The 24563-nt window shown below is 48.3% G+C and overlaps 11 protein-coding genes across 11 annotated transcripts; 5 read left to right on the top strand and 6 right to left on the bottom strand.

Annotated features, from left to right (window-relative positions):
• The first annotated feature begins 173 nt into the window (after positions 1 to 173).
• On the top strand, positions 174 to 5092 carry BJY04DRAFT_115502 (vacuolar protein sorting/targeting protein 10). The gene is made up of 2 exons (XM_073708237.1): positions 174 to 4212; positions 4271 to 5092. The coding sequence occupies exons 1-2, from the start codon at positions 407 to 409 to the stop codon at positions 4908 to 4910; spliced, it is 4446 nt and encodes a 1481-aa protein (XP_073568065.1). The 5' UTR covers positions 174 to 406; the 3' UTR covers positions 4911 to 5092.
• Positions 5093 to 5558: 466 nt separating this feature from the next.
• On the bottom strand, positions 5559 to 6763 carry BJY04DRAFT_115491 (uncharacterized protein). Its single transcript, XM_073708236.1, has one exon. It carries the CDS (start codon positions 6595 to 6597, stop codon positions 5680 to 5682), a length of 918 nt encoding a protein of 305 aa, XP_073568064.1. The 5' UTR covers positions 6598 to 6763; the 3' UTR covers positions 5559 to 5679.
• A 624-nt stretch (positions 6764 to 7387) lies between these two features.
• Positions 7388 to 10418, bottom strand: BJY04DRAFT_115484 (exocyst subunit SEC10). Its single transcript, XM_073708235.1, has 2 exons — positions 8149 to 10418; positions 7388 to 8092 (listed from the first exon to the last, which is right to left on the bottom strand). The coding sequence occupies exons 1-2, from the start codon at positions 10312 to 10314 to the stop codon at positions 7592 to 7594; spliced, it is 2667 nt and encodes an 888-aa protein (XP_073568063.1). The 5' UTR covers positions 10315 to 10418; the 3' UTR covers positions 7388 to 7591.
• A 398-nt stretch (positions 10419 to 10816) lies between these two features.
• Positions 10817 to 12577, top strand: BJY04DRAFT_196598 (ditrans,polycis-polyprenyl diphosphate synthase). Its single transcript, XM_073712366.1, has 2 exons — positions 10817 to 11555; positions 11616 to 12577. The coding sequence occupies exons 1-2, from the start codon at positions 10907 to 10909 to the stop codon at positions 12194 to 12196; spliced, it is 1230 nt and encodes a 409-aa protein (XP_073568062.1). The 5' UTR covers positions 10817 to 10906; the 3' UTR covers positions 12197 to 12577.
• A 419-nt stretch (positions 12578 to 12996) lies between these two features.
• On the bottom strand, positions 12997 to 14082 carry BJY04DRAFT_196596 (uncharacterized protein). Its single transcript, XM_073712365.1, has 2 exons — positions 13766 to 14082; positions 12997 to 13681 (listed from the first exon to the last, which is right to left on the bottom strand). Exons 1-2 carry the CDS (start codon positions 13870 to 13872, stop codon positions 13042 to 13044), a joined length of 747 nt encoding a protein of 248 aa, XP_073568061.1. The 5' UTR covers positions 13873 to 14082; the 3' UTR covers positions 12997 to 13041.
• A 206-nt stretch (positions 14083 to 14288) lies between these two features.
• BJY04DRAFT_196595 (ELMO/CED-12 family protein) lies at positions 14289 to 16633 on the top strand. The gene is made up of 3 exons (XM_073712364.1): positions 14289 to 14676; positions 14738 to 16091; positions 16152 to 16633. The coding sequence occupies exons 1-3, from the start codon at positions 14413 to 14415 to the stop codon at positions 16616 to 16618; spliced, it is 2085 nt and encodes a 694-aa protein (XP_073568060.1). The 5' UTR covers positions 14289 to 14412; the 3' UTR covers positions 16619 to 16633.
• On the bottom strand, positions 16634 to 17934 carry BJY04DRAFT_196589 (cytidine deaminase). The gene is made up of 5 exons (XM_073712363.1): positions 17718 to 17934; positions 17466 to 17599; positions 17210 to 17295; positions 16948 to 17029; positions 16634 to 16853 (listed from the first exon to the last, which is right to left on the bottom strand). The coding sequence occupies exons 1-5, from the start codon at positions 17791 to 17793 to the stop codon at positions 16812 to 16814; spliced, it is 420 nt and encodes a 139-aa protein (XP_073568059.1). The 5' UTR covers positions 17794 to 17934; the 3' UTR covers positions 16634 to 16811.
• Positions 17935 to 18206: 272 nt separating this feature from the next.
• amcA (putative mitochondrial ornithine carrier protein AmcA/Ort1) lies at positions 18207 to 19724 on the bottom strand. The gene is made up of 2 exons (XM_073712362.1): positions 19293 to 19724; positions 18207 to 19220 (listed from the first exon to the last, which is right to left on the bottom strand). The coding sequence occupies exons 1-2, from the start codon at positions 19401 to 19403 to the stop codon at positions 18348 to 18350; spliced, it is 984 nt and encodes a 327-aa protein (XP_073568058.1). The 5' UTR covers positions 19404 to 19724; the 3' UTR covers positions 18207 to 18347.
• Positions 19725 to 19768: 44 nt separating this feature from the next.
• BJY04DRAFT_196585 (CGR1 family protein) lies at positions 19769 to 21137 on the top strand. Its single transcript, XM_073712361.1, has 3 exons — positions 19769 to 20018; positions 20103 to 20248; positions 20318 to 21137. The coding sequence occupies exons 1-3, from the start codon at positions 19961 to 19963 to the stop codon at positions 20456 to 20458; spliced, it is 345 nt and encodes a 114-aa protein (XP_073568057.1). The 5' UTR covers positions 19769 to 19960; the 3' UTR covers positions 20459 to 21137.
• Positions 21138 to 21460: 323 nt separating this feature from the next.
• BJY04DRAFT_115320 (uncharacterized protein) lies at positions 21461 to 22750 on the top strand. The gene is made up of 2 exons (XM_073708233.1): positions 21461 to 21904; positions 21958 to 22750. Exons 1-2 carry the CDS (start codon positions 21627 to 21629, stop codon positions 22664 to 22666), a joined length of 987 nt encoding a protein of 328 aa, XP_073568056.1. The 5' UTR covers positions 21461 to 21626; the 3' UTR covers positions 22667 to 22750.
• Positions 22751 to 22834: 84 nt separating this feature from the next.
• Positions 22835 to 23700, bottom strand: tma22 (putative RNA binding protein Tma22; the record flags this gene model as incomplete). The annotated part of the gene is made up of 4 exons (XM_073717106.1): positions 22835 to 23259; positions 23327 to 23414; positions 23541 to 23560; positions 23640 to 23700. 4 exons carry the CDS (start codon positions 23698 to 23700, stop codon positions 22835 to 22837), a joined length of 594 nt encoding a protein of 197 aa, XP_073568055.1.
• Positions 23701 to 24563: the final 863 nt, after the last annotated feature.

Genomic DNA, 24563 nt, shown 5'->3' with positions numbered 1-24563 from the left:
ATCTAATATTCAAGGATATTAAGGAAGAAGTGTGTGTGTATTAGTATTGAACATCGATTTGCAGTTGCAGCTGGCCCACGAGCCGCCTGGGTTGAGAGTCCGAGACCTGCTGATGATTCGCTGGGATAACTAGGCAGAAGCACGTGATTGTAGAGCTCTCAAGGCCACCTTGGAGAGGATCACCAAGGTGGTCTCTCCCATCACTGTCTTTCCATTTTCTTGTTATTAACGTTGTCTTATAGCTAGCTCCAATTCTTCTATCCTGCATACCCTACTAACGCCTACTTCTTTACCTCATCCTTACATTCGGTTTCGCAGCCGCTTCCGAACGGCCCCAGCGCGAAACAACCTTGCTGGATCACAGCCTACATCGCCTTATCCCTTCAATGTTTGATAATCGGCGGACATGATATCCCGATGGCTTCAGCTTTTAAGCTGCCTGATACTGGCGCTACTTTTGCCGCCGAGTTTTGCAAAGAAAGCACAGCCCAACATAACCCCACATAAGCTACAAGAGAAGCCATGGTACATGTTTTACTTTGAGAAGTCCGATAACGTTTTGATGAGCTTGGTCAATGGTGAAATTCTACGCTCGTTTGATGCCGGCGAGAACTGGGAATCGATTGAGGATGATGGTATGGAGCACGGTGTTGTTTCCATACATCAGCATCCTTTCGACGAGGATAAAGCCTACGCTGTTGGCGAAGATGGAAAGCACTGGATCACGACAAACAAGGCAAAGACCTGGAAATCTTTCAAGATCCCAGACATGCCGAGCCCCAAAAGTCCACAAGCTGGGCCTTTCGCATTCCATGGACGCGATTCCAGCAAAGTCATTTTCGAGACAAAACCGTGCCCGTCATGTGCACTAAGATCGTATTACACTACGGATGATTTTAACACAGTAGAGCTGCTGACGGAGAGCGCCGTGGGATGCTATTGGGCCGTGGGAGATCCTCAGTTTGCAACGGATTCGGATACCCCTAAGAGCATAGAAGGGCGTACTGTTTGTGTTGTTCCAGGCCTTAAGACCTCGTCAAGATTCGCCTTTCGATTGCTCTACTCAGATGACTATTTCAATAGTCAGGGAGTTGAGGCCAAGCTTCAGGATGGTCGTCCAGTATCAGGCGTCACCAGTATCGCACAAGTCAAGCGCTTCATTGTTGCGGCAGTTGAATCGCAAGGAACAACTGAGCGTGCTCTATATGTTACGATTGACACCGAAAACTGGCATCGAGCAGAATTTGGTGATCACAAATTAGAGGAGGACGCTTATACCGTACTAGAGAGCACGAACTACAGCCTCCAAGTTGACGTCTTGACGAATCCTTACAGTGGCATAGGTGTGCTCTTCACCTCTAACTCTGATGGAACCTATTTTACTCGCAACATTGAGAATACGAATCGTGGTCCGCGCGGGTATGTTGACTTTGAGAAGCTAGCCGTCATTCAAGGGATCGTCTTGGTCAACGTTGTTGACAACCCGGACGAGGTTGAAACTGGTTCGGAGAAAAAGGTCGTCAGCAAGATAAGCTTCGATGATGGAAGAACTTTTCAATCGTTGAAAATAAATGGTGAAACACTTCATCTACACTCCGTTAATTCCGACACAAACCTTGGACGTGTTTTCTCTAGCCCAGCACCTGGACTGGTAATGGGAGTCGGTAACACCGGCGATCGTTTAGGCAGTCGTTCAGATGGCGATCTCTACATATCAGATGATGCTGGCTTGACTTGGCGCCTTGCTCTTAAAGGGCCCCATAAGTACGAGTTCGGTGATCAAGGGGCTGTATTGGTGGCGATAAGTGATAAAGGTAAACTCAAGAAGATTGAGTACTCTCTTGACCATGGAAAGGAATGGAAGTCCGTTGATGTTCCTCATGAGATCGATACCGAAGAATACAGTACAACAATTACCACGACACCTGATTCAACGAGTTTAAAGTTCTTGCTTGTTGGATATTCCAAGGATGACTATTTTGTCTTCACCATCGACTTCAATGACCTTCACGAACGAAAGTGCGAAGAGGATGACTTTGATATGCATTGGCCTGCGCGTTTGGATGAAAATGGTGATCCCGATTGTTTGATGGGACACAAGCAATTTTTTAGACGCCGGAAAGCCAATGCTGACTGTTTTGTCGCGGAAGCTTTCAACAGCTCGATGTCCGTATTTGAACCATGCAAATGTACTACTGAGGACTTCGAATGTGAGTACATGCGGACAGAAGACGGGAAAGATTGCCTGCCTCCGAAGAGCTTGACACCTCCAGAAGATAAGTGTAAGGACTCAAATGATAAGTTCCTGGGTCCGTCAGGCTGGAGATTAATTCCTGGTGATGCTTGCATTCGTGAAGGCGGAGTGGACCTGGACAAGGAAATTGAGGTGCCTTGCAAGAATGCCAGCGGTGGCCCGAAGAGCAAGGATATTATCTCTACTCCCAAGTCTTTCAGCTCAGATTTGCTCAATTACTATTACCTAGAACGGCAAGTCTCCAGCGCTGGGGAGGATGAGACAATAATGATGCTCAATACGGAGCGCGACTTGTTTGTCTCTCATGACCACGGCAAAAATTGGAAGCAGGAGTTGAAAGACGAGAAGATTTTAGCCTTGATTCGCCACCCTCATAATAGCGATACGGCATATGTCCTCACTAGCAGCGCTAAGGGATTCTACACCATTGATCGGGGCGAGACATTCCGATCCTTCACTTCAAAGCTTCCCCCGAACAAGGAGGAGGTTCCAGTCATGAGGTTTCACCCGACGAAGAGAGACTGGTTGATCTGGATAGGTGCTGCTGATTGTGGTTCTAACGACGCCGCTCAATGCCACTCTGATGCCTATTTTAGCGATGATCGGGGGGACACCTGGAAGCTCCTTTTGCGCTACGCAAAAAAATGTGAATTCGAAAGCAGAGAAAACCGGCCTGACAGCGATCGTCTCATATACTGTGAGCAATATGAGAAAGAGAACAAGAAAAACAGACTACAATTGAAATCCATTGCTAGTGAGAGCTTTTCTGAGGACAACTGGCATACTCACTTCGATGATGTTGTGGATTATGTGACGAGGTCAGAATATATCATCGTGGCCTCGCGAAACACAGAAACAGGGGCTTTGAAAGCCAGCGTCAGTGTCGATGGCTTGACGTTTGCTGACTTACGGTTTCCCCCAAACGTTGTCCCGGTTCAAAACCTCTACACCGTCCTTGATAGTTCCGAGCACGCCATTTTCCTGTACGTCCAATCGGGCAATAAAACAGATGCTGAGTATGGCTCGATAGTCAAAAGCAACAGTAACGGCACGACTTACGTACTCAGTCTCGACGCTGTCAATCAGAACCCCCAAGGCTATGTTGATTTCGAAAGGATGCAGGCTCTTGAAGGTGTTATAATCGCGAACGTTGTTAGCAATGTTGAAGAGCTATCAAAAGGTGATTCCAAGAAGCTTCGTACAATGATCACGCACAACGACGGTGGGCAATGGGCATACTTAGCGCCTCCCGAAACGGACGCTGATGGAGTGAAGTTCTCTTGCTCTCGTGAGGTGGGAAAGGGCACCAAGAACTGCGCACTTCATCTCCATGGCTATACGGAGCGCTCAGATCCACGGGATACCTTCTCTTCTGGCTCAGCGATTGGCTTGATGATGGGACAAGGAAACGTCGGGGATCAGCTAACTAGCAAAGATCAAGCTGATACCTTTATGACCCAAGATGGTGGGATTTCCTGGAAACCTGTCAAAAAGGGTAGGTATATGTGGGAATACGGTGATTCTGGCTCCGTGATTGTGATTGTGTCAGAACAACAGGCAACGAAAGTTCTTCATTACAGCACCAACGAGGGCGATACTTGGCAGGAATATGAGTTCTCTGAAGAGGAGATGGAAGTGACTGATATTTCCACTGTGCCCTCTGACACCTCGAGGAGTTTCATTTTGTGGGGCATCAAGTCTAATAAACTTGTCTCGGTCAACGTCGATTTCAGCGGACTTTACGACAGGGACTGCGAATTTGACAATGGGGCTCAAATTAGCGACGACTACTACCTTTGGAACCCGCAGCATCCTTTCCAGGAGGAAAATTGTTTGTTCGGACACGTTGAGCAATACCGCCGGAAGAAGGTGTCGGCTGGGTGCTGGAATAACTGGCGAGGTCCTCACTTGCTCAGCATCGAGCAGAATTGCACCTGTGCCAGAGCCGATTATGAGTGGTGGGTCCCTCCTCCAATATGCCAACTTGGTCGTAGTGCTTAAGCTGACTTTTGACAGTGATTACAATTATCAGCCCCAAAGTGACGGTAGCTGTGCACTTGTTCCCGGACTCGAGCCAGAAGACCCTGTCGCCTATTGCGAAGCTCACCCTGATGCAATTGAGTTCTGGGAAGTAACCGGATACCGACGTATTCCCCAGACGACATGTGAGTCCGGCTTAAACCTGGATCATCGTGTTTCGCGACCCTGCCCTGGCAAACAGGAAGAATACGACAAAAAGCACGGCATCAGTGGCGTTGGCCTTTTCTTTGCCATTGTCACGCCCATAGTCGTGGCGGGTGGTATCGGTTTCTTTCTCTATAGCAGATGGGACGGGAAATTTGGCCAAATCCGCCTTGGAGAATCGTCTTCTGGGTCACACGGCCTGTTATCTAGGGACTCTTTGCTGGTCGCGGTGCCTATCGCTATTATTGCTGGTGTTGTGGCTGTAGCACAAGCACTTCCACTGCTAGCCACGAGCCTCTGGCGGAGTGCAAGCGGCTATATGCGCATTGGACGCAGCAGAAACTACCCGCGGCCCTATGCATCTAGAGCTTCTTTTGCAGCTCGACGAGGTGATTATAGCAGTGTTGTCGATGACGAAGATGAGCTCCTCGGAGCCGAAGAAGCTGACGGCGATGAGGATGAAGACATGTAGCACCCTAGCTGACCTGTTTTGTCTCTTTTCTTCGCGGAAATAATTGTGCCATGAATGTTGATGTAATACTATGAGCGCTGCATTTTGGATAGCTTTCTTATCTTGTTTATGCGCTAGACCGAAGTACAATTGGTTCAAATTGATTGACATATTCAAGCTCCAAAAACATGCGGGCATCAATCAATTACTACTCTATGGGGTGATCAGAAATGGATGCAAAAATGAAATCGCTCAAGGACCTTCAATGTTAGTCTAGTACTAGGTAGTATCCTTCTGATATCGACAAGCTCCCACGAACGGGCAACTTTGAACGGGCACCTGGGTTAGGGTACCTAGGTAGGTACCTAGCTCCTCCTTCCTTAACGGGCCACCGACCGTCAAAAACGTAGTTGAAAGAAGTGGTCGTTGGTAGGTGAACAAAATACTTATTTATGAGCCAAGGGGCCATAACACCCCGGGCAGTGGTCAGCGAATCAATATTTGTATCTTAGGATTATCTATAGAAGGAAACCCAGCTGGAACATACTCGCCAGCTTATTAATATTAAAAAGTGCCACTGTCTAGGCGTCCAAGGCTAACTATGATCTGTGGACTCTGGTGTTTGAATGAACTTGCTGAACAGATAATATATTCCTGGGATTTAAAATTGGATGTATAATTACCGAACACTGTCAATCATTGGTCGTAATATTATATAACTATATGCACAGCAATGGGGTATAGGCTCGCTCGGATTGGCATAGAAAGCAATTTAGAACCCGCACTAGGCTCATGGATATTTCCTTCTGCAAAGTTTGCGCCACATCTTCTTCACCAGATTTTGATCTTCCAGACCTTGCTCAAAGACATCAAAGCGCTTTCCGGTAAGAAATGGATTGGGTTCTGTCGTTAAGGTCGAGGTCGAGGTAGGGGTAAGGGTTAAGGTATGGTTAACAGAAGAGTCGGCTCGAAGATCTGGTCTCGTCAATGTCATTCTCAGCGTCATTTCGCGAGTATCTGGGGTTTGAAGAGGAGTTCGCTCCGGTTGTGGCAGCCAAGAATGCCTCGTGCTCCGCGTGGTAGGAAGATCTCGCGAGTCTCTGGAATTTTCCATAACATAGGAGAGCCGGGAGATGTTCGAGCACACATCCTTCTTCTCGCCTCGTAGCGATGCGTCGTCAACGTCAAGGAATGTGCCACTGAACCCTGATAATGAAGTATTTGAACCGGGGTGAGCAGAGCTTGTCATCATATTTCCAGTTTCTTTTGGGGCTGGAAATCCAAACTCAATCGCCTCATCGAATCTTTGCGGGGATGCAAGGTAAACTCGGAGCTTGAGACGAGCTTCCGGGTCGTGATAGTATTGTGCTGATGGATCAATGGTCGAGGTAGAAGCCTGAGATGCATGGCGGGCGTTGCTTTTACTCGATGGCCGAGATATAGAGGAGCGCCTGCTGATAACGCCTGCGAGGGCAGATTGGGATCCGATAGGTGGGCTAGAGATCGGGGTTCTCCCAAAAGATGCTAACGACGTTGATTTTCGGGACAAGTTGACTGAGTTGAATGATAATGTTCTCCTGAAAGAGGGCCTGCGCCGCTGCGACAAACCTAGGTTGGGTGGCGTCTGTTGCTGATAGCCATCTAGGCTCAAGTCGAGATCTGTATCTTTATCCAGCCAGCGAAAGCTGTCGTAGAGCGAGTCATTCATTCTGGATTAGAAAGCAAGGTTCACGCATCAAGCATTGACTATGTAACGTCTTCGAGCTCCAGTCAGGTATTTGAAACATAAGTATTCTGCGAGTCACAACACCTGAGATAACGGACTGTCGGCGTGGGCTGCTTGCTTGTAAGGTATGGAATTTAGCTCAAAAGTCGGGCAGCATTACCATTGCACGTCGGCATGAACTGTAGAAGCTCAGATCCACAAGGCTATGATACCGGGATGGAGGGCCCTTTTGAGGGCAACTGGCACAAGATGGGCACTTTCAGCGTCTTCTCGAAAAGTCGAGAGAGAAAGTGGGGATGAAGAGGGGATGATGGATGGGCGGGCTAGCCAGTGTACTGCGGAGATTGGTTCTTATTATTTGCTCGAAAATCAAGCCCCCTCATGCCAAGGCACGCGTCAGCTCAAAAGCTTCAAGAAAAGAATATGAAAAGGGGAGCATAGGCGCAAAGGACATGGCTCTGAATGGTGTGCTGAGTGCTCGAAGGCGCAGCCAAAAGCACGGTCGACCTCAAGCCTATGAAGAAAAGGCAATGCCACATTGCCAACACACACTATGCATGATAGTCTGAAATTTAGGGCGCAGTAGCTCAGGGACTAGTGGGAGGATTCAGCAAATCATGGCTTAGCACCATGATGGACGGTGAAGTGGATTCGAGAACTCCAGAGATTATTCCATTCACCTGGCCTTGTTAAGTATTGTTCAGGCAGGTCCGTTATTGAGTCTCCTATGCATCAACTAAACACGGCTCCACGGCTTGCTTGAAAGTTGAGACCTGAAAACTCGGGAGTTACACAAGGTCTCACTGCAACCCACTCGAGCCCACTAGAAGCGTGAGCATGACGCAGTGTAAGATTATCCCCCGTTTCGAGAGCAAATGGCGGGCGGCGCCTCAGGCCTCAAGGAGCAGGTAGGGTTCGGTGGCATAAGGCTCAATCCCGTGATTCAGTAGCATTATCAAACCTATACAGTGGCAGCTCATAGGGCATTAAGCATGTACTGCATTGCGGACGTATTAGAATCCTCTCGGCGGGAGACATATGCCCTGACATCCTGTGCACCGAGTCCGGCCTCAGTGCCACCTCCTCCAGGCCCTCGTCCGGACACTGTTCCAGCATTGTTGCCAGATCTACCATTTGCAGAATTACCGGGACCACGGATCCTTTCCCGCAAAGCCTCAGGCCCCACAACAAACAGGCTACCGACTTCGAGTAGCACGTCCAGCATTCCACTCGGTCCCTTTATCTGGTCATCTATATCCCACGATTTGAGTAAGTTTGTATACTGAGTCATATCCTTCGTGACCATCAGCCCGCCTGGACCGTTCACCGTGAACCGCTTGAAATGTTCGAGAAGAATGGTGCGAGTCCCAAGGGCAATTTCTGTCAAGAGCTGGCGCAAGTTCGTGCCACTGGCAGGCAGTGACTTCACGGCCATATCATGAACACGGCTTAAAAAGGTGCACAGAGATGTACACGTCTAGACGTCGAGTCAGCATATTCTTAGTTTTAATTGCATAGTATTAGGAATCGAACCGGCGTTTGTAGCCTCTCCAGCCAAGCCATACTATCACCCTCCTTGGGCCGGAAATCATTCTTTTTTTGACCAGAGAGCACTTTACCCACCCAGACTAGAGTGATATCGATGACCTTCTGCTCAATGATGTTTATCTTCTCCTCCAAGCGAACAGTTGCCAGGCTGGTCTTCTTCTCCATCTCGCGACGCACGGTAACGCCACTAGAGGCGAGAGGAACAAGGAGTGTATTGATGCACATTACCATTAGATTCGCAATGTTAATCGAATCGCGAACAGCCGGCAAGTAAGCGAAATCAGGCTCGATCTTCCCCGGTTCTTGGGCTGTAGCCGCTTCCAGAGCGGCGTCGAGACAGATCTCAAGATAACCTTCTCCCATAATAGACAGGAGGAGATTCAAAAGTGCAAGCATATCTTTTGGGGTTTCAGTGGACACGCTAAGCTCCAACCCTCTGCCAACTGCTTCTGCAAGCCATTTGAGCATTCTCTTAGCATAAGAAATGCTAGGCTGACCATCTTCCTCAGTAAGTCTGATGTCGTTGGATCTTACGACATCGCTGGATTCTTTCAAATCTGCAACCTGAATTAGAACGCTCTTTTGAGTGGAGGAGACCTCAGAAGATTCTAGACGGTTTATATACGCCTCTCGCGCTGACGCAAGGAGCTCACTTCCTGATTTCGAGAGAGAGGCCATGAACGTCGTTGTCGCTTTCTTCCTTCTATTGTGGAAGGTGGTGAACTTGAATAGCAGAGACGCATATAATTCCTCAAGTGTCCTCTTCTCTCTCTCAATATAGGAGGACCCAACGAAGTACGGCACGAACAAATCTTCTAGTTGCTGGTCAAGCACGAGAGAAGTTTGCGAAGAGATGTTCTCTGGGTGTTCAGTCAGCCCATGGGCTTTCAGCTCGTCAACTAAAGTACTGATAGAGCTGCGAGAACTTTGCAAAGACCGAAGGAAAGCCAGAGAGGAAACGTTATTTGCCTTCTCAAGAACCAACTCGAGCCTTTGTTGGATTGATTGTTGAAACACGCGTTGCAGGAATTTCCCTAGCACTTGTTCGTAGTTAGGAAAAGCCCGCTTGATGATAGCGGACTCTTCTTGTACCACAACTTTGACTTCATCGATCAACGATTGAAGGCTAGGGTCAACACCCGAGGGTTCTGCATCTGGATCGGCGAGCTTCTCCCACGATCCCGGATCTCCACCACCCTCCTCGTTGACTAATTGACTCCGGTCGATGAAGAATTGATGCTGATTGACGAACAATGCTACAACGCTGGCTCCACCATTGAAGTCCTGAAGCACAGTCGCACAATCCTTCATACCTTCGAAGTTGGCCTTCCGGTAGAAATCGTCGAATTGCTTCAGAAGATCTTTCTCCAGAGTCTCTGAGAATTTCTCAATAATCTCACGCGTGTTCCATCTGAATCCATTGACTCCATCTGTGACATTGCCATTTGTTGACATATGTCCATTGTTGTAGGGTTCACTGCCCCTGTGGCCTGATTCATTCCAGCGTTGTGGGTCAAGCCTTTGGCTGATTCTTAGCAACTGGCGCGCAATGTGCGCAGACCGGACTTTCGCCTCGCCTGACCCAGATCGTCTAAAATTTTCCAAGAGAGTAATCTCTCCCCTGTTACTCACCCCATCCCAGCATTCCAGTAAGAAGTGCGCATCGAGGGCGCGGCGCCTCTGTCGGTCCAGTTCCTCCAACCTCTTTCCTGTTTCCACAGCCATGTTCCCGGTTGCAGTTGACAGGCCCCCCCCTGGGAAATCATTGTTGTGAAGGGAGGTATCTAGCTGTTGAAACGACCCGATGGCTTGCTGCAGCTTCTTTCCTAAGGTGTTCAGGTTTTGGGAATGCTGAGCCTCTGCCCTGCGAACAGCTGCCGATAACTCATTTTCCTTTATCTCTAAGTCGCCTGACAGTTCGCCTAGGCGCCTCTGAGCGTGTTCAAATGTTCGTATGAGAGGCTTCGGGTCGAATGGCTGATTGCCGCTGGCGGGACCTAGCGTGGAGCGGCGATTGGAAGTCGCAGAGTCAGACAGGGCCTCTATAAACTCTTTTACAATATAATCGCGACTCGAGAAGTCTTCGAGGGTGAAACTCGGGCCCTTGGGAAATACCGATCGAGAAACGGGATTCGATTGTGAAGAAGACATAGTCACATTGACCGGGGCCGGGGTACCGTATTTCGCGGCATGGAGGCTTCGAGAAGTAGGTCAGGTTAGGCAATTATGGTAAGTGATTCGGCTTTTGTTGATTGCCTCTCAATTGACTCTGATTAGTTAGTCGTCCGTCCACACTGCTGCGCAGATGACCAAGAAAGCTAGCTAGGGGCGGCCAGCGGTAGGTTTTAAGGTAATATGGATGTCATCTCCTGAGACCCGTCACCTCGGGACAACCCCACTAGCGGGAAACTGTTCGAATTCATGCATGGCCATACCGCTACCTTTTTTCAGCCTGGGAGGATTCAGGACAGATGCCTATGAAATAGCTACAGAAGATAAGCACCTACTTCAATGCCAGGGAAAAAAGATGGAGGGTGATCAGATCAAGGTCGCTCATTTAGTCGAGGTCTAGTTAGGTAATTGTGGTAACCGTCGATAAATGAACTGTAATCAAACTGTACATTTCCTGCAATATTATTACTTCAGACGACTTATCCCACTGTCAGAGGACTTTTTTACAAGGTGGACTTTTTACAAGGTAAATGGGCTGCCTGCCGAACTTCGCCTCTTCTAAAAATATCAAATGGCGAGGGAGCACCCGAGGCCTGAACTACCATCCTACAAAGGCGGAGTCAAGTTACAGCTGATCCGCGAAACTAGGTATCGTCATTTTCTATTTCTCCTCAGAACAACAAACGACCATTGTCACTCGCTCTACCTTTGCACATCAATAACCTCCAATATGGTCTCGAAACGGGACCGAGAATTGCTCAGGGATAGCATTCGCTCCCGTGGGGTCAAGCTCAGTGCAACAACTCGCGAGAATATCATCAAGCCATATCTCCCAGATCCCTCTGAGCTTCCGCGATGGCCACCTCAGCGACGCAAGAAACCCCCCCGAAAAACGCCCATCCGTACATTCATAAAATCGCAGATACATCTCATCACCTACACCTTTCTTCACATTTTTTTCGGCATCGCTGTGCGGCTCGCCCAAAGCTATCACGCTGTCGTGGATCGGATCTTGGCCATCATCTATCATCATCACCGCACCCCGGAACTGATTCAAAAAGATGTCAAGGGGTTGGATCGCTTGCCTGAGCACTTGAGCGTTGTCCTATCTCTCCGCAAAGAGGATGACGCTCTGTCGATTCTCATGGATGAAGTCGCGGAGCTTGTATCATGGTCTGCAAGCGCCGGTATACCCGTGTTAAGTGTATATGAAAAGAGCGGTAAGTGCAGTACATGAGAATTACACTTACTGAAGGCTTACTTAATTGTGTCTGGACCAGGTGCCTTGAAATCCTGTATTCCTATTCTGCAACAAGCCATTGCCAACAAATTATCGTCTTACTTTGGTTCCTCGCAACAGCCCAGACTTCGATTGTTCGCTCCTCATCACCCCGTTTGCGAAAGTCGCCAGGACGGAGACAAGCCCCAGAAATCTATTGTAGTGCTTCTATTGTCAGCAACTGATGGCCAGGAGACATTTGTGGACTTGACAAAAACTCTAGCGGAGATGTCCCAGAATGGGAAGCTATCTCCAGAAGACATTACTATGGAATTAGTCGATGCGGAGATCAGCGAGATTACTACTCAACCGTCTCAAGATACTTCCCCTGTCTCCGGACGAGGCCCGCTTGATCTATCTGAAGATTTCGTCCCGATCAAGCCTGAGCCAGACCTCCTCTTGGTTTTTGGGCCGTTCCTGAAGCTTGATGGTTATCCGCCATGGCACATTCGCCTCACTGAGATGTACTGCACAGGTGTCAATAGTGATGGGTTGACAGGTTACAACGATACGGTGGAATATCAGGGGTTCCTTCGGGGTCTTTGGCACTATGCTGGAGCTCAGATGAGATTCGGACGGTAAGTACTGTTTGGCAAGACTATACATATACGATACCGTGATGTAGAATGTACATGTCTACTCTTTCCCGTACACCTCGTCTTTCTGTCATCATGCTTGGATATCAATAAACTTGGTAGTCATTATCACTGGACGGATATATATACCTATATATATACACGCCTAATTGTTCCAGTGGGCCTTGATTTTACAAATTTTACGTGGATAGGCCTTTGTGGTTCTAAGCAGTATATTTGCTGCCCTACATGTTTTGTATAGTAAAGCAAGCAGGAGCAACCTCTATAGTAACGTCCACAGCAATCCCTATAGCGACCTTTACAACAGTGACCTTCATGGCGACCACCACGACGGCGACCTCTTAGTAACCTCTACAACGGCGACCTCTATAACAGCAACCTCTACGCGACCTTATACACGGCCCGATACACGGCCTTTATGGCTAACCTATTATATAAAAGGTTAAAGGTAATACTGGTAGTTTACTTGACTATATATATATATATAAAGCGCGTGGGGCGGCAACTATACTGCTTGATATTGCAAAGGCCTGTCCGCGTAAAATTACTAGAATCGAGGCCTACCGGAGCAATCAGACATATATATACATATGTAAATCTCTCTCGGGTTAAACCCAACTCCATAGCAATCAGTGATAAACTGACTAAAATGAACGTGCGAAGTTTTCACTGGGCCCATACGCATGTGCTATGCCAATAATGGCCCTATTCTGGTCCTTTCGGCATAGACAACATATTCGAGTCCAGTCAATGCAAATCCAGACCAACTATATCAAAGTACTGTTATGAGCTATTATAAGTTATCTTCAGTGGTTAAAAGACATCATTAGTTTATCGTATACAGGCGAGACATCGCACCACCTCCGACCCGGTCTCCGTAAGTCCTTCAATTGCACAGCAGGAACATATCCTCCTAGGGCGCCTGGTCGGCAGCGTGTCTCCATCTGTGTCCATCGGCAAGCTATCAACTGCGTTCGCCCACGTCAGTTGTTCATGAGATTCCTGGTTGGGCCCACAACAATCGAAGGCGTCGCATTGACGCAGACAAATATAGCAAGCCCGCTGATCACACAAATCACAATCTGCATACGCTTCAAGGAGCTCTTTCGTAGTGGGTTTGCGGTGGCATATGTGACAGGGACTAAGGAGCGATGTTGATGTGCGAGAGGCTTGATCTGATACTTTCGCTAGTAAAGAAACCGGCGCGGATGAAATGCCACGGTCGATGGGCAGTTGGACTATTTGAGACGGCGAATGTCTTGTGTATGTGATACCAGGGGGCAGTCGATGAGCAGAAGCTGGCTCTATGGAATACTCTGATGGACAGAAGGATTGCTGTTGAAGCGCTCGTCGTTTCCGTGCAAGATTCTGTAGGCGCAGGGAGTGTTCATGGTTGTACTTTAGTGAATCGGTGATTTCTAGGCGACACGAATGATCAAGGTCATGAAAGTGCGATGGAATCGTTTTTATGCTAATTGGCAACCAGAAAAGTCAGTACCGCGAATATTCCTTGCAAATCCAGACCGCAGCAGCACCCTTCGATGGTTGTACCTACCTATGAGTTGTTTGAGGTGCATCTCCCTGGAGTGTATCCCTCTTTCTTTTCTTTAAGCTCGAGCTCGAGTTCAACAGCTCGCTCTGTCCAGACCACATGCCGGGCATTGATACCGATTTGTTGATTCCGCAAGAATTGTTGTCGCGGAGGTGGGTGGTGGTAATCGAGAACAGAGCAAAAAGGCTGCGGAGACAATAAGAGTATTATCAAGTATTCAAGTGTACTGATGCGAGAACACACCAGTAATTGCACAAAGTCAATGGATTCTTATACAAAGCAAAAGGAATGACTGCTGAACAAAGCTCAAGGGTTGAGTTCCGCCGTGAGACGGACGGTCTCTGGGGCTAAAAGGTACCGCTGATGAGATCCACTCTCAGGACATGAAGGCTCGGTATTGGCACACCGATTGGTCCTTTTGACAACTCCTAAGCTCCTGCTCCACCAGACTAAGGTGGAAGTCCCCTGGCTAATTCAATAATCAAGAGCCCAGTCTTGGACTCTGACTCTGAGTCTCCATGCTCCTGCTTGAATTCCGAGTCTCTCTTGGATCTCATACCACTTGGTATGTCGCGAAAATTGCATGATCAACCACCTACAGGTATTTCTTGAATTCTACAAGCGCCCATAATCCACGGCGCTGGCCTGCCATGGAGAACAACGTTTCCGAGCTAGTCGAGAGACTAGGGAGCGAAGAAGATGCGGTGCGCAAAATGGCCGTGTTCAAACTTCAAAGTAGCATCGGCGACCCTTCATTCGCCGATGTCTTCATTGCAGAGGATGGACTGATCAGGCTCCGCTATCTCACTCTCAATGCAAGTGGGAATACTCTGGCATACAGCCTAACCAGCTTTGCAAGGTTGCTGGAGGTTGATAAGGGATGGGAATGTGTGGATCAAGAATTGGTCGAGAGAGTATGCATTATTCCCAATGATATTTCAAGACGCTCTGAATTAACGTATAATGAATGCCTAGGTTGTTGAGCTCATCGTCACGCATCCCCTGGTTAACATACTGAGAGGGGCAATGTCTATTCTTGTCTCCATTGTTTCCCACCCCTCCTCAACCGGTCCTCTTTCACATAATGGAGTGTCCGGATTCCGTGCCCTGAAGCCTGCGATTGCCATTTACCCACAATTCTTAGAGATGCTTGTCAGCAGACTCTCCTCCGCCGACCATGCCCTCTGCGCCAATGCCTTACAACTGATAAATTCGCTGATGCGCGACTCTATAACAAATGATTCCGAGTTGGAATGGCCGAAGTTTATTCAGAAACTTCAAGACCTTGGAGTCATCAAAGCCGTCTATTCCCTGATGCAAGGCACAGCATTACAGGATCATGCGCATCCTTTGATTGAGTTCCAGTCTCTCACGAAAGTCCTCCTACGCAAATGGCGAGATATACAGTTAAACTTGGATAAGCCAGAGCATAGAAGAGCGCTCAAGGGCATACATCTTGCCAGCACCCAAGATAAAGAGACTGAAACCGGCAGCGATGTGCGCCGGTCGAAAAAGCATAGCCCTGACAAGTGGAGGCGACTTGGCTTTGAGACAGAGAGCCCGGTGGTGCAATTCGACGAAATGGGGTTTTTGGGGATGATGGATCTGGCGGATTTCGTTCGAAACCATCAAGACGAATTCCAGAAGATTCTTCTGGAGCAGTCAACAAAACCGGCACAACAACGATGCCCGATTGCCCGTGCCTCCCTTTCGATTACATCAATCTTATACGACCACTTTGAGGTCGATAAGCCAGAGACTGAGGACAGCAAGAGCTATTTGTTATTAGAGTCCCGTTCTAACCTAGATAAATTATTCAAACCCCTTTTATTACATTGGACTCGATTACATGTCGCTGGGCTGCATACATTCTTCCGCCTGTGGAAGTCGACAAGTGCGGAAGTCGATGACTACGACAAGATTGTGGAGCTGGTCCGGATACTGGTTGAATCTGTCGTCGGAGGAGCCCCTCGAACAAAGGACGTGCAAGATGTGGAAGAGGAATTGGCCGACTTTGAATACGGCCGACTTCGCAACCTCCAGATGGAGCTACTGGAGCTCACCTATGAGGATGTCTGGGGGCAACATCTACGACAGGTGCGGGATGAACTGCAGCACGAGGCCCTCCAGTTTGTGAAGGAGCAGAGAATCCGCTGTCTATTGCAAGGCGCTTGGTTCCCTAACGAGGTGCCCCCGAAGATAGAAGGCAAGACAGCAAGTACCAAATGGAGATATATTCAGCTCTCGCACAATCGAAGATTTCTCCATTTCAGTGACTTTGAAAGCATGGACATAAAGCGCCCAGAGCTTGATATGCTTCCAGGCAAAAGTGAGCTAACTTATACTATATACTCCTGAATGCCGAACATTAAAGCTAATAATCTGACAGTTGACCTATCCACAGTATCCTCGGTTGTCTCCAACGTTTCAGCTTCACCTGACAACGCGTCTTCTTCAACAATGAAGAGCATGGCTCAACAACGTGTCTCGTCCACGAAGATTACTATCCATGGTTATATTCCGTCCTCAGCGGCAACGGGCGATGCTCAGAAAATTAATGGTCATTCTCGCTCCGCCAGTAGAGCCACTCAAAGAGAAGCTACTCTGTTGACTCTCCGGCCAGAGTCCCCCAGCGTCGCATCTGAGTGGCTTGATGGCTTGTTAATGCTGCTCAATCAACAGCCCATCACGGCCGAGACGAGCAAACTGGTAAAATTGATCAGCAACTACGGACTCAAGATTCGGCTGCTGAATGTGCGGTTCGATGACGCAGTCTTCGCCGGCGAGGCTCCTGCCGTTCCGTCTCGGGAGGGACTCACTGACGACTACTACTACGATATTTTTGGGGGCTCATGACTTCTAGGGCTAATAGGCTCTCTGAAAATAGTTCAAGGACCCAATCATGTAATTTATAATCAGAATACGCTCTATATAATGAATTTCTACGTAATAAAGGCCAAGGTGTATAGCTAAGTCCAACATTCCACTAACTCCAATGTGAGTTGTGACCATAACAAAAACGGTGAATCATCCACTGTGGCCATGTATATCAATGGTTAAAATCTTCGGGTCCAAAGGAGTTTGGGAGCAGCTGCACCTGATAATCAGCACACGCATGTAATTTGACGCAATGTAGCATAAATGGAGCGGGGACTAGGTGAAGAACATCTCAAATAGGTACGCACCTCCCCCATCGTGATGACGGTTGAATTCATATCCTTATCGTACATGTAGATTGGGAACGACCGGGAGGTGAATTCGCTCATACTAGATATTAAAAGTGTTAGTAGACAATTTACTACATGTAAGGGAGTAGTATGAGGAGGTTATAGGTAATTTCACAAGGCTTTGGTAGTTAGTAGAAAGGAAAATCCAGTAAATCTCTTTTACCAGTCATCCAGTCCCAGGAAGAGAGAGGGCTTAAGGGACTCCATTGAGCATACTTACAATTGTCTGCACATTCCGCATGGGGACGCAGGAGGCGTAATATCAGTAGCCACAGCAATCGCCTTGAATTTCCGATGTCCAGCTACCTACACACCAGATAACATTAGCAACATTCCGTCAATTGATTCTCCAGATACCACAGCAGCTTTTCCGTAGTAGGCAACGACGCGTTCATGCTTCCACTCCCAACTTTCGGGAGGAATACTTGGGACATGAACACCAGGCATGGTGCGCGTAGCTAAGTAGGGAAACATACGACAGCAGTGCCAAACGCCACCCTCTCAGCACAAGTGCCGACTGGGTATGAGGCATTTTCGACATTGGCGCCCGTGAAGTACTCCCCGGATTCGGTGAGGAGAGCCGCACCAACGCGAAATTTTGAGTAAGGGCCTAAAGTTTTATCTTAGTGACATTCTTATTATGAGGCGTTTATTTCAGATTCTGGTGCGAGAAGTCACTGTGATAACGGGCAAGGGAGGAGGGGTAACCCCGCAGGCGCAGAGCTTACAGTAGGCTGCCTCTTTGGCAGCATTGGCTTTTTGTGAGAGAATTTCTATTTCTTGGGTGGAAAGAGAGGAGACCATGTTGTACCTATATCAAAATAGAAAACGAAACCTTGGGGGTCAGGAACCTTGAGGGCAACCCGGGATAATGGATCAATGATGGTGATGCGGAGCAACAATGCCCCGCGGTAAAGTCAAAGCCGCTTCTTTATCTACCCCACCAAGATTGGTTATCAGTATGTAACACCTATTAGATGCCTTGATTGTACATTGGAATGAATTCTTCTCAACATGTTATTACTCAGTTAGACAGAAGCTCTGGAGATGTGTTAGATGTCTTAGGAGTCTTGTTGAATGTGAGTATGCGGAGAAGGGCAAGGAAGACCGGGTGCCTTTTCAAGATACCCTAGTGATGCCCAGAGACGTTGAGAGAATCTAGTTTCAACTAAAGCAAATCACATGGATCTATGTGTATATAGGTTTAGCTTTTGTTAGTGGCGCCAATGCCAGATTGGTTCAAAATGCCAAATATGAACAAGGAAATCGAGATCTAAACAGGCCATGAGTATCGTCGAAAGATAGAAACAGAAGGAATCATTGGGAATCGAGGGCAGATCAAACACAAAAGAACGCTATCAAAAATGACTCCGTAGTCCCTCGAAAATAGTAAAAATGAAAGCAGAGCTCGGTGCAGACCGTGCACAGGTAATGCCACAGCCACGATACAAGCCTCTGAGCCCTTGTTGCTGCCACAAGGATTTACCAGCACTCCAGAAAGTCTGTCGTCCAGAGAATGATGAGCGTGTAATGTCCTCAGTCTGCAATCGTGACTTGATTGTGTCGGCTGGGTAGAACAGAAAATTATAGCTGATTCCGGCGGCGGCCCCGGCAAGCATTTGCTGGTAAAGGGGAAGCGGCGTTGGTTCCAGTTCAGAGGTCTCTACCGCGGCAAATGGGTGCTGAGAGGACCGAAAAATCGCAGTTACCCCCTCGTAGCTCCCAAACCACGCCGCTCCGCCACCCGTTTCGCGGATAAGAGTGCCCATTTGGCCCCGCCAAAAGCCCAATATACCATCCTGACGGAAGACCGACACGACAAGCTTCAAAGGCCCTGGTGCCCGGGCACCAGGGGTCTCTGACGGCACCTGCATCTTGCATTTGATAAGCTCGATAGGAGTCAGGGCGAGAGATGTTATAGACCCGGAGGCGGCACCGCTGAATAACAAAGCCCCAAACGGCAGCGGCTCTTCTGGGAAGTAATGAGTGACCCGAAGTATATCCTGAACCACACGGTAGCTAAAAAACAAGCAGCTGTTCTCCACTGCAGCTCCCATCATCGGGGCGCTGATGCCTCGATAAAGGCCACGAAGACCCTCTGCTCGGAAAGATTGGCGGAAGCAATCCAGCGGCCCATTGTATCGGAGAGGGAGATGATCAGGTTGAGACTGGAGTCGCACTTTCACTGTGTCAAAAGGATATTCTATGATTTTGCCAATCATTCCAGCAACCTGGGAAGTATTAGTCTTGATTCCGGGGGTTGGGGTGGCATACAGGAGCAGAAGAATGGAAAAGTGACATACGGAGCCAAAAACAATGTCTTTGAAGGCCTCTAGGCCTTGGTTGGGAGGGAGTTCAGGTAATTCCATGGAGATCTCATTGTGAATTGTCAACGCGTTTTCAGTAGCCGCCATAGATGTGAGGATAATGAGCCCCAAGACTCGAAACGAACGATCAGAACTGATGAATGAGAGAACGAAGGAAGGGTACTAGTATTATTGGGATAGCATCGTAGGAGGAGGGGAAAGAAGAGGTAATTGAGAGAGAGCTTGTGGTGAGGGGCGGTGTACCGACGAGGGGTTTGGCAACGCCCAATCCGCGCGTGGTACCTGGAAAGGTTCAAAGGCCAAGCTGCATCGCTTGCAAGATGCAAGACAGAGGGTTGAAGTGCGGGATATTCAGGCCAGTGGAGACTTTGTTGGCAGGTGGTTCGTTGCAGGTTGCGACAATTCTTTTCAGCGCAGGACAATCCTCCCGAATGTGAACGACTAACGGGTCGTGCTTCGGCCGATGTGGAACCGGGTTAGCACTTCAGCCGAGATCCGTTTATCTGATCGGTCTAAGATAACTTTTTCCTCAAAATTTGAAAGTCGCCAAGGAGGAAAGTCCGACTTCATATTTGGAGCCTTTGCTCATCCTTCCAGGCCTCTTTCTCAGATACCCCCCATTACTCGTTGGAGCAAAAGCCGTTATGTCGTCCGAGCCCTCAGCACCATCTACCAATGTCGTCAAATCAGTACGGAAAAATGGTAGGCTTTCACCCCCCACTTTTTTCTTCCCGGTCAACTTTTCCTTTTCCCTCCTGGCTAATCTTTACCATTCGGGACCCGCAGGAAAAAATTGGCATAATAACAAGAAACCTTTTCGTCCAAATTCGGGGTTGACTTCATACGCAAAAAGAGTGGAGGCACGCAAACAACATGAGGCCATCAAAGAGCACGAGAAGGAATTAAGAGATGAAAAAGAAGCCGAAAGACAGGTAAGAACGCAAAGATTACATCGTTCTTTGCTTGTTTCCTGGCTCCCAGCTGCTAATCAACGTATATAGGCCCATATTCAGAGGATAAAGGACCGCAGAGCCGCGAAGGAAGAGAAGGAGCGGTACGAGAAGATGGCCGAGAAGATGCATCGCAAGCGCGTTGAGCGGCTGAAGAGGAGAGAAAAGCGAAATAAGATGCTCAGTTCGTGAACCACTTAAAAGGCTTTGATATCTACGGGCTATCATTGGAGGATTGTTCATTACAGGCAGTCGGATTGCAGTTACTTTCTCGCAGGGCCGCCATTCTCATTGAGGAGGTAGCCGTCTGGTTTATGTACAGGGTCGGCGTCTCAGGTGTTAGGATTTGGGGCTTCGCTAGGTTAACATCCGTTTTTCTCATTAGAATTGATTATCCTTAAGTATCCCATATCTGTGGGAAGCTTCAGACACTAGCCAGTTATCACCCTTGGACCTATCGAAAGCCCTGGATCCTTGTGACCGACGGGAGAGGCCCTTTCATTCCATCTATGGTGAACCCAGAGTGGTGACTTGAGCAATCAACCAGAGGCTTTACTGCTAGTCACCGGAGGCGTTGTCACCAGAGGCGTTATCAAGATCACAAATGCGCTGTGTGGATGCGAGCACCTGTGGAATATATCCTCTCTAGTTTTTGTCGTACCTATGGCTACCTATGGTTTCGAACAACACTCAACGATGCTGGTGTGGGAGACAGAATAACGCACGAAGAAGCTGTCTGCACTGTAGCTCTTAGCTTTCTGATGGTGCAGCATCAGGAAACAATAAAGTAATAACAGCTGTACGAAGTATCCTCAAATAAAAGCTAAAGACTCATCTAGGTAGCCTAATTGAAATAGTCGGTACGTACTAGGTAAACGAAAGGCAAGTTGGAGTCATGTGGGTGGATTCTGGGTATATACGGACCCAGGGACATCCATACTAGTCCTATTTAGGCCGCAGCTTCTCTGATGGACTGCAGATCCGGGGGCTTTCTGAAGGCGGATGCCAGGCCTGACCTCCTTATCCATAAATGCATTCAACAATTTGGTCAACTCATCGAACTCTAGATAATCAGCGCTACATTCAGCGCTGCAAGGATCATGGACATGCGCCCCGGTTTACTAGTCTCAATCGCCCCATCATCGGAGAAGGTACCCTCCTACCATGGGTCGCCCGTCGCAAGGGAGACAGCTCCGCACCCTGACGGCCCAGAACAGCTGGATGTAGGCGGTGAGTGCACCGAATATCTGGCTGGCAAATATATGCTAGTGTTAACGTATTCGTCCCAACAGGCAAGAAAGCCAGGCGGCGCCATAGGGACGGCAAAGGCAGGTCTCGCGACGGCATCTTCCGGCATAGAATGCATCACATTTCCCCAAGGGCAGGTGGCACAGGTTCGCTATCGACGTACCGAGAACAGGACAGTGAAGATGATGGACTGCTTCGGCCTATCACTCGAGAAACCACTCGGTCGCGTTGGGGTTCCGAGTCTACTGGGCTGGGCTCTGGAAGTCGGAAAGGCAGCGTCTTCGATGGCATCGATAAGGATATACGCCTCGAATCAATCAAACGCCCAAAGGAAATACGGTCAATGGATGATTTACAAAGGGTGAGGGATCAGCGCAATAAAGGAGAAGAGTACGTCACTCGATAAGTCTTTCAAGACCTGAACTGATCACGCTCGACCTTAGATATCTGCGTTCTGCATTGGGGATGATTGGGACACTTGCGACAGATATTACACGCAGATTGGACTACACATACTACGGACTTCTGGAAAAAGTTGCGGCACTCAACGTAACTATCGCCTCTTTTCAAGACTTATCAGACTCGACGTCCAAACTGTCCGATGATTTTCAGCGAGAAACTACAGGCTTGGAACAGGACATACGGAAGCAGATCGGCGATCTGCACGAATTCCAGCCACAAATGGAAAGAATTGAGGCTCTGGACGAGCGGATGCGAGCCAGCAGAACTAGAGCGAAAGCACTCGGGAATAGGCTGGAGGCGATGCGAAACGAGATTGAAAGATGGGACAAGAGAGAGGTGGAATGGCAGATGCGGACAAACCAACGTCTGCGCATCTTCTGGGGTGTTGTCATCACCGCTATTCTAGCAGTTCTGATAGCTATAGTCCTTCAGCACTGGCCGAGCGAAGAAGCACCACCAGGCTTCAGGACAATACCAAAAGCGTTAAAGCTTTCCAATATCCCCTCGCGCATACCGCTATCCAAGAAACCCGGTTCTCTTTCTGCCGATCTGAACGACGACAATGCTTGGTCCGCAGCGCCCACTGCACTCGCCTATTATAGCACTCCCAGTATGACTACGGATACTGAGAGTGTTGAAACTACGAGACCAGTGGATTATGACCCCTTACGTATGTTTGATGAACTATGAGAGCCTGTGCATACCCGTGCTCTTGACGCGAAACAAATAAGATACCCCAGGTGGAAGCCTTTCGTGGCTTCTTTTGCATATTCTATTAGCTTGACTATTACATTTTCATAGAGTAGTTTCTTCAAACTTAAAGGCCAATCTTCATTGCATTTGCACCAGAAAGCGAGATTACACCTCGGCCGCGGCTCCCTTCTTCTTCTTTTTGTCCTCGACAATGTCGATATTCGACTCCGAGATTCCTTTACCATAGTGCTCCAACAGCCACTCCTTGATATCCTCACACACATCGCCTTGCACCGTGATTTCTTCAATTCCAGCAGCAGACTTTGTAACCGAAGATCCCGTGGCAAATTTCTTCCCCAAGTCCTTGGCCACCTTTTTATTCTCTAACCCATAGACCTCAAGTCCCGTGATCACGCTGACATGCTTGCGCTTGTTCCGCTCAACGCGCTTAATCTGAACCTTTGATGTCGCTCGTCGCTCTGCGTCTCGCGCTTCCGTGGCAGCAGCTTTAGCTTCTTTCTTTGCCGCATCCTTCGCCATGCGTTCTTGGACGGATACGGAGAGGGTGGAGAGGTTTGCGCTTAGGGATTCTGTAGCACACAACTGGTTAGGCTCATCTGCAAAGGTATTTTTTTGTGAGGACCAGGTGAAAGTTACCATCGGAATATAGCCGTTGGTATAGCTCCGGCTCGTTATCCTTCAACCAGTCCTGACATTTCTTTGCTGTTCCGCCAAACTCGCAGTACTGCATCCATGTTAGTGATCATGTAGGCCCAGAAACCCATTCCCACAAGCAGCGCCAATCGTGATCATGATAAGCCTGGGTACCCCGGAGGAAAATGAGAAGTTAAAAAGGGAAGGTCGTCCATACCTCGGGGGGTAATGTGCAAACTGTTCAACTCGATACACCATTAGCTCCTTGCATATTATGGGTTGCAAGTTCAAAAGAATGGGAGAGTATTTGACTTACCTCCGCAATATGTGATCGACCGAGCTTGAATATCTGATGGAGGCTGCGCGACTTCGGCCATGTTAGGGAATTTGTCAAATAGTGTTCCGTTTTTTCCGTTCCTTTCCTGTTCTTGCCTAGCTAGATCCAAGTAAAGCTGGACAGTAGATGCACCTATTTCGATGAAGTTTCCTGAAATTATTGATCGGAGACAACTTCTTAGTTCTGATGCGCGGGGTGGGAGCTGGGTGTTTGAGGGGCTAATCTTGGACTGGTTTAATGAAGGCTTCATAATTAGTAAGTGCCTATCTTATGGTGCTCATAAACATCAAACATCGAGACCACCCTGACCGTTATAACTACCTACCAAGTAGATATAACCTCAACCCGACGTTGTGCTGCTACCTGTGATACCATGCCGCTTGCATATATAAACTAGATATTTGGTAGTCTTTCTAGCCATCATGATGATAGGAAATAAGATCATTTAGCGCATGGAGCCGATTTTGTTAGCCTGATTAACACCTTGGTCCGTACTTTTGTTTTTCCAGCACGGCGGCTATCATTAAATATCGGCATGCATGATGATAAACACTATCTCACAGCCAGCGCCGGATTCAGGTTCCATGTTGTGGACGGGACCTTTCGGGATGCTAGGTGTCAAGGAAGCAATAGTTGCTCGTTTATACACCTGGGCGATGTCGACAAGCTCAAAAATTTCGTATCCGTATCTTGGGCTACAGTATATGCCACTACGATGGTCTAGAACTGTCTCACGGTGTCCCTCGGAGACATTGACAAAGCGACGTTATCAGAGTGTGTTTTGAATATATAAATCGGCCGGGTAGTGCCTGAGGGGCCCGGATGCTGCGCAATAATTGCCAGCAAGGAAATGCTGCCAATAATCTATGTAGGAGATCCACTTCACGCGCTGACTACCGGTAC

Source organism: Aspergillus karnatakaensis (assembly GCF_047715665.1).
Source record: "Aspergillus karnatakaensis strain CBS 102800 unplaced genomic scaffold BJY04scaffold_48, whole genome shotgun sequence".
NCBI classification, from domain to species: Eukaryota; Fungi; Ascomycota; class Eurotiomycetes; order Eurotiales; family Aspergillaceae; genus Aspergillus; species Aspergillus karnatakaensis.
Note: the sequence above shows the minus strand (reverse complement) of the source record. Positions and strands in the feature narration are given on the sequence as shown.

Bases quoted from the DNA above. Each gene is read 5' to 3' on its own strand.
- BJY04DRAFT_115502 (XM_073708237.1), top strand. From the start codon at position 407: ATGATATCCCGATGGCTTCAGCTTTTAAGCTGCCTGATACTGGCGCTA. The intron at 4,213-4,270 runs GTGGGTCCCTCC...GACTTTTGACAG, and splicing joins GCCAGAGCCGATTATGAGTG to TGATTACAATTATCAGCCCC.
- BJY04DRAFT_115491 (XM_073708236.1), bottom strand. From the start codon at position 6,597: ATGAATGACTCGCTCTACGACAGCTTTCGCTGGCTGGATAAAGATACA.
- BJY04DRAFT_115484 (XM_073708235.1), bottom strand. From the start codon at position 10,314: ATGTCTTCTTCACAATCGAATCCCGTTTCTCGATCGGTATTTCCCAAG. The intron at 8,093-8,148 runs GTTCGATTCCTA...CTCGACGTCTAG, and splicing joins TGGAGAGGCTACAAACGCCG to ACGTGTACATCTCTGTGCAC.
- BJY04DRAFT_196598 (XM_073712366.1), top strand. From the start codon at position 10,907: ATGGCGAGGGAGCACCCGAGGCCTGAACTACCATCCTACAAAGGCGGA. The intron at 11,556-11,615 runs GTAAGTGCAGTA...TGTCTGGACCAG, and splicing joins AAGTGTATATGAAAAGAGCG to GTGCCTTGAAATCCTGTATT.
- BJY04DRAFT_196596 (XM_073712365.1), bottom strand. From the start codon at position 13,872: ATGCCCGGCATGTGGTCTGGACAGAGCGAGCTGTTGAACTCGAGCTCG. The intron at 13,682-13,765 runs GTAGGTACAACC...GTTGCCAATTAG, and splicing joins GCACCTCAAACAACTCATAG to CATAAAAACGATTCCATCGC.
- BJY04DRAFT_196595 (XM_073712364.1), top strand. From the start codon at position 14,413: ATGGAGAACAACGTTTCCGAGCTAGTCGAGAGACTAGGGAGCGAAGAA. The intron at 14,677-14,737 runs GTATGCATTATT...ATGAATGCCTAG, and splicing joins ATCAAGAATTGGTCGAGAGA to GTTGTTGAGCTCATCGTCAC. The intron at 16,092-16,151 runs GTGAGCTAACTT...ATAATCTGACAG, and splicing joins TGATATGCTTCCAGGCAAAA to TTGACCTATCCACAGTATCC.
- BJY04DRAFT_196589 (XM_073712363.1), bottom strand. From the start codon at position 17,793: ATGGTCTCCTCTCTTTCCACCCAAGAAATAGAAATTCTCTCACAAAAA. The intron at 17,600-17,717 runs GTAAGCTCTGCG...ATAAAACTTTAG, and splicing joins TGCCAAAGAGGCAGCCTACT to GCCCTTACTCAAAATTTCGC. The intron at 17,030-17,209 runs GTAAGTATGCTC...TTTAATATCTAG, and splicing joins TGCGGAATGTGCAGACAATT to TATGAGCGAATTCACCTCCC.
- amcA (XM_073712362.1), bottom strand. From the start codon at position 19,403: ATGGCGGCTACTGAAAACGCGTTGACAATTCACAATGAGATCTCCATG. The intron at 19,221-19,292 runs GTATGTCACTTT...AATACTTCCCAG, and splicing joins AAGACATTGTTTTTGGCTCC to GTTGCTGGAATGATTGGCAA.
- BJY04DRAFT_196585 (XM_073712361.1), top strand. From the start codon at position 19,961: ATGTCGTCCGAGCCCTCAGCACCATCTACCAATGTCGTCAAATCAGTA. The intron at 20,019-20,102 runs GTAGGCTTTCAC...CGGGACCCGCAG, and splicing joins CAAATCAGTACGGAAAAATG to GAAAAAATTGGCATAATAAC. The intron at 20,249-20,317 runs GTAAGAACGCAA...CAACGTATATAG, and splicing joins AAAAAGAAGCCGAAAGACAG to GCCCATATTCAGAGGATAAA.
- BJY04DRAFT_115320 (XM_073708233.1), top strand. From the start codon at position 21,627: ATGCATCACATTTCCCCAAGGGCAGGTGGCACAGGTTCGCTATCGACG. The intron at 21,905-21,957 runs GTACGTCACTCG...GCTCGACCTTAG, and splicing joins CAGCGCAATAAAGGAGAAGA to ATATCTGCGTTCTGCATTGG.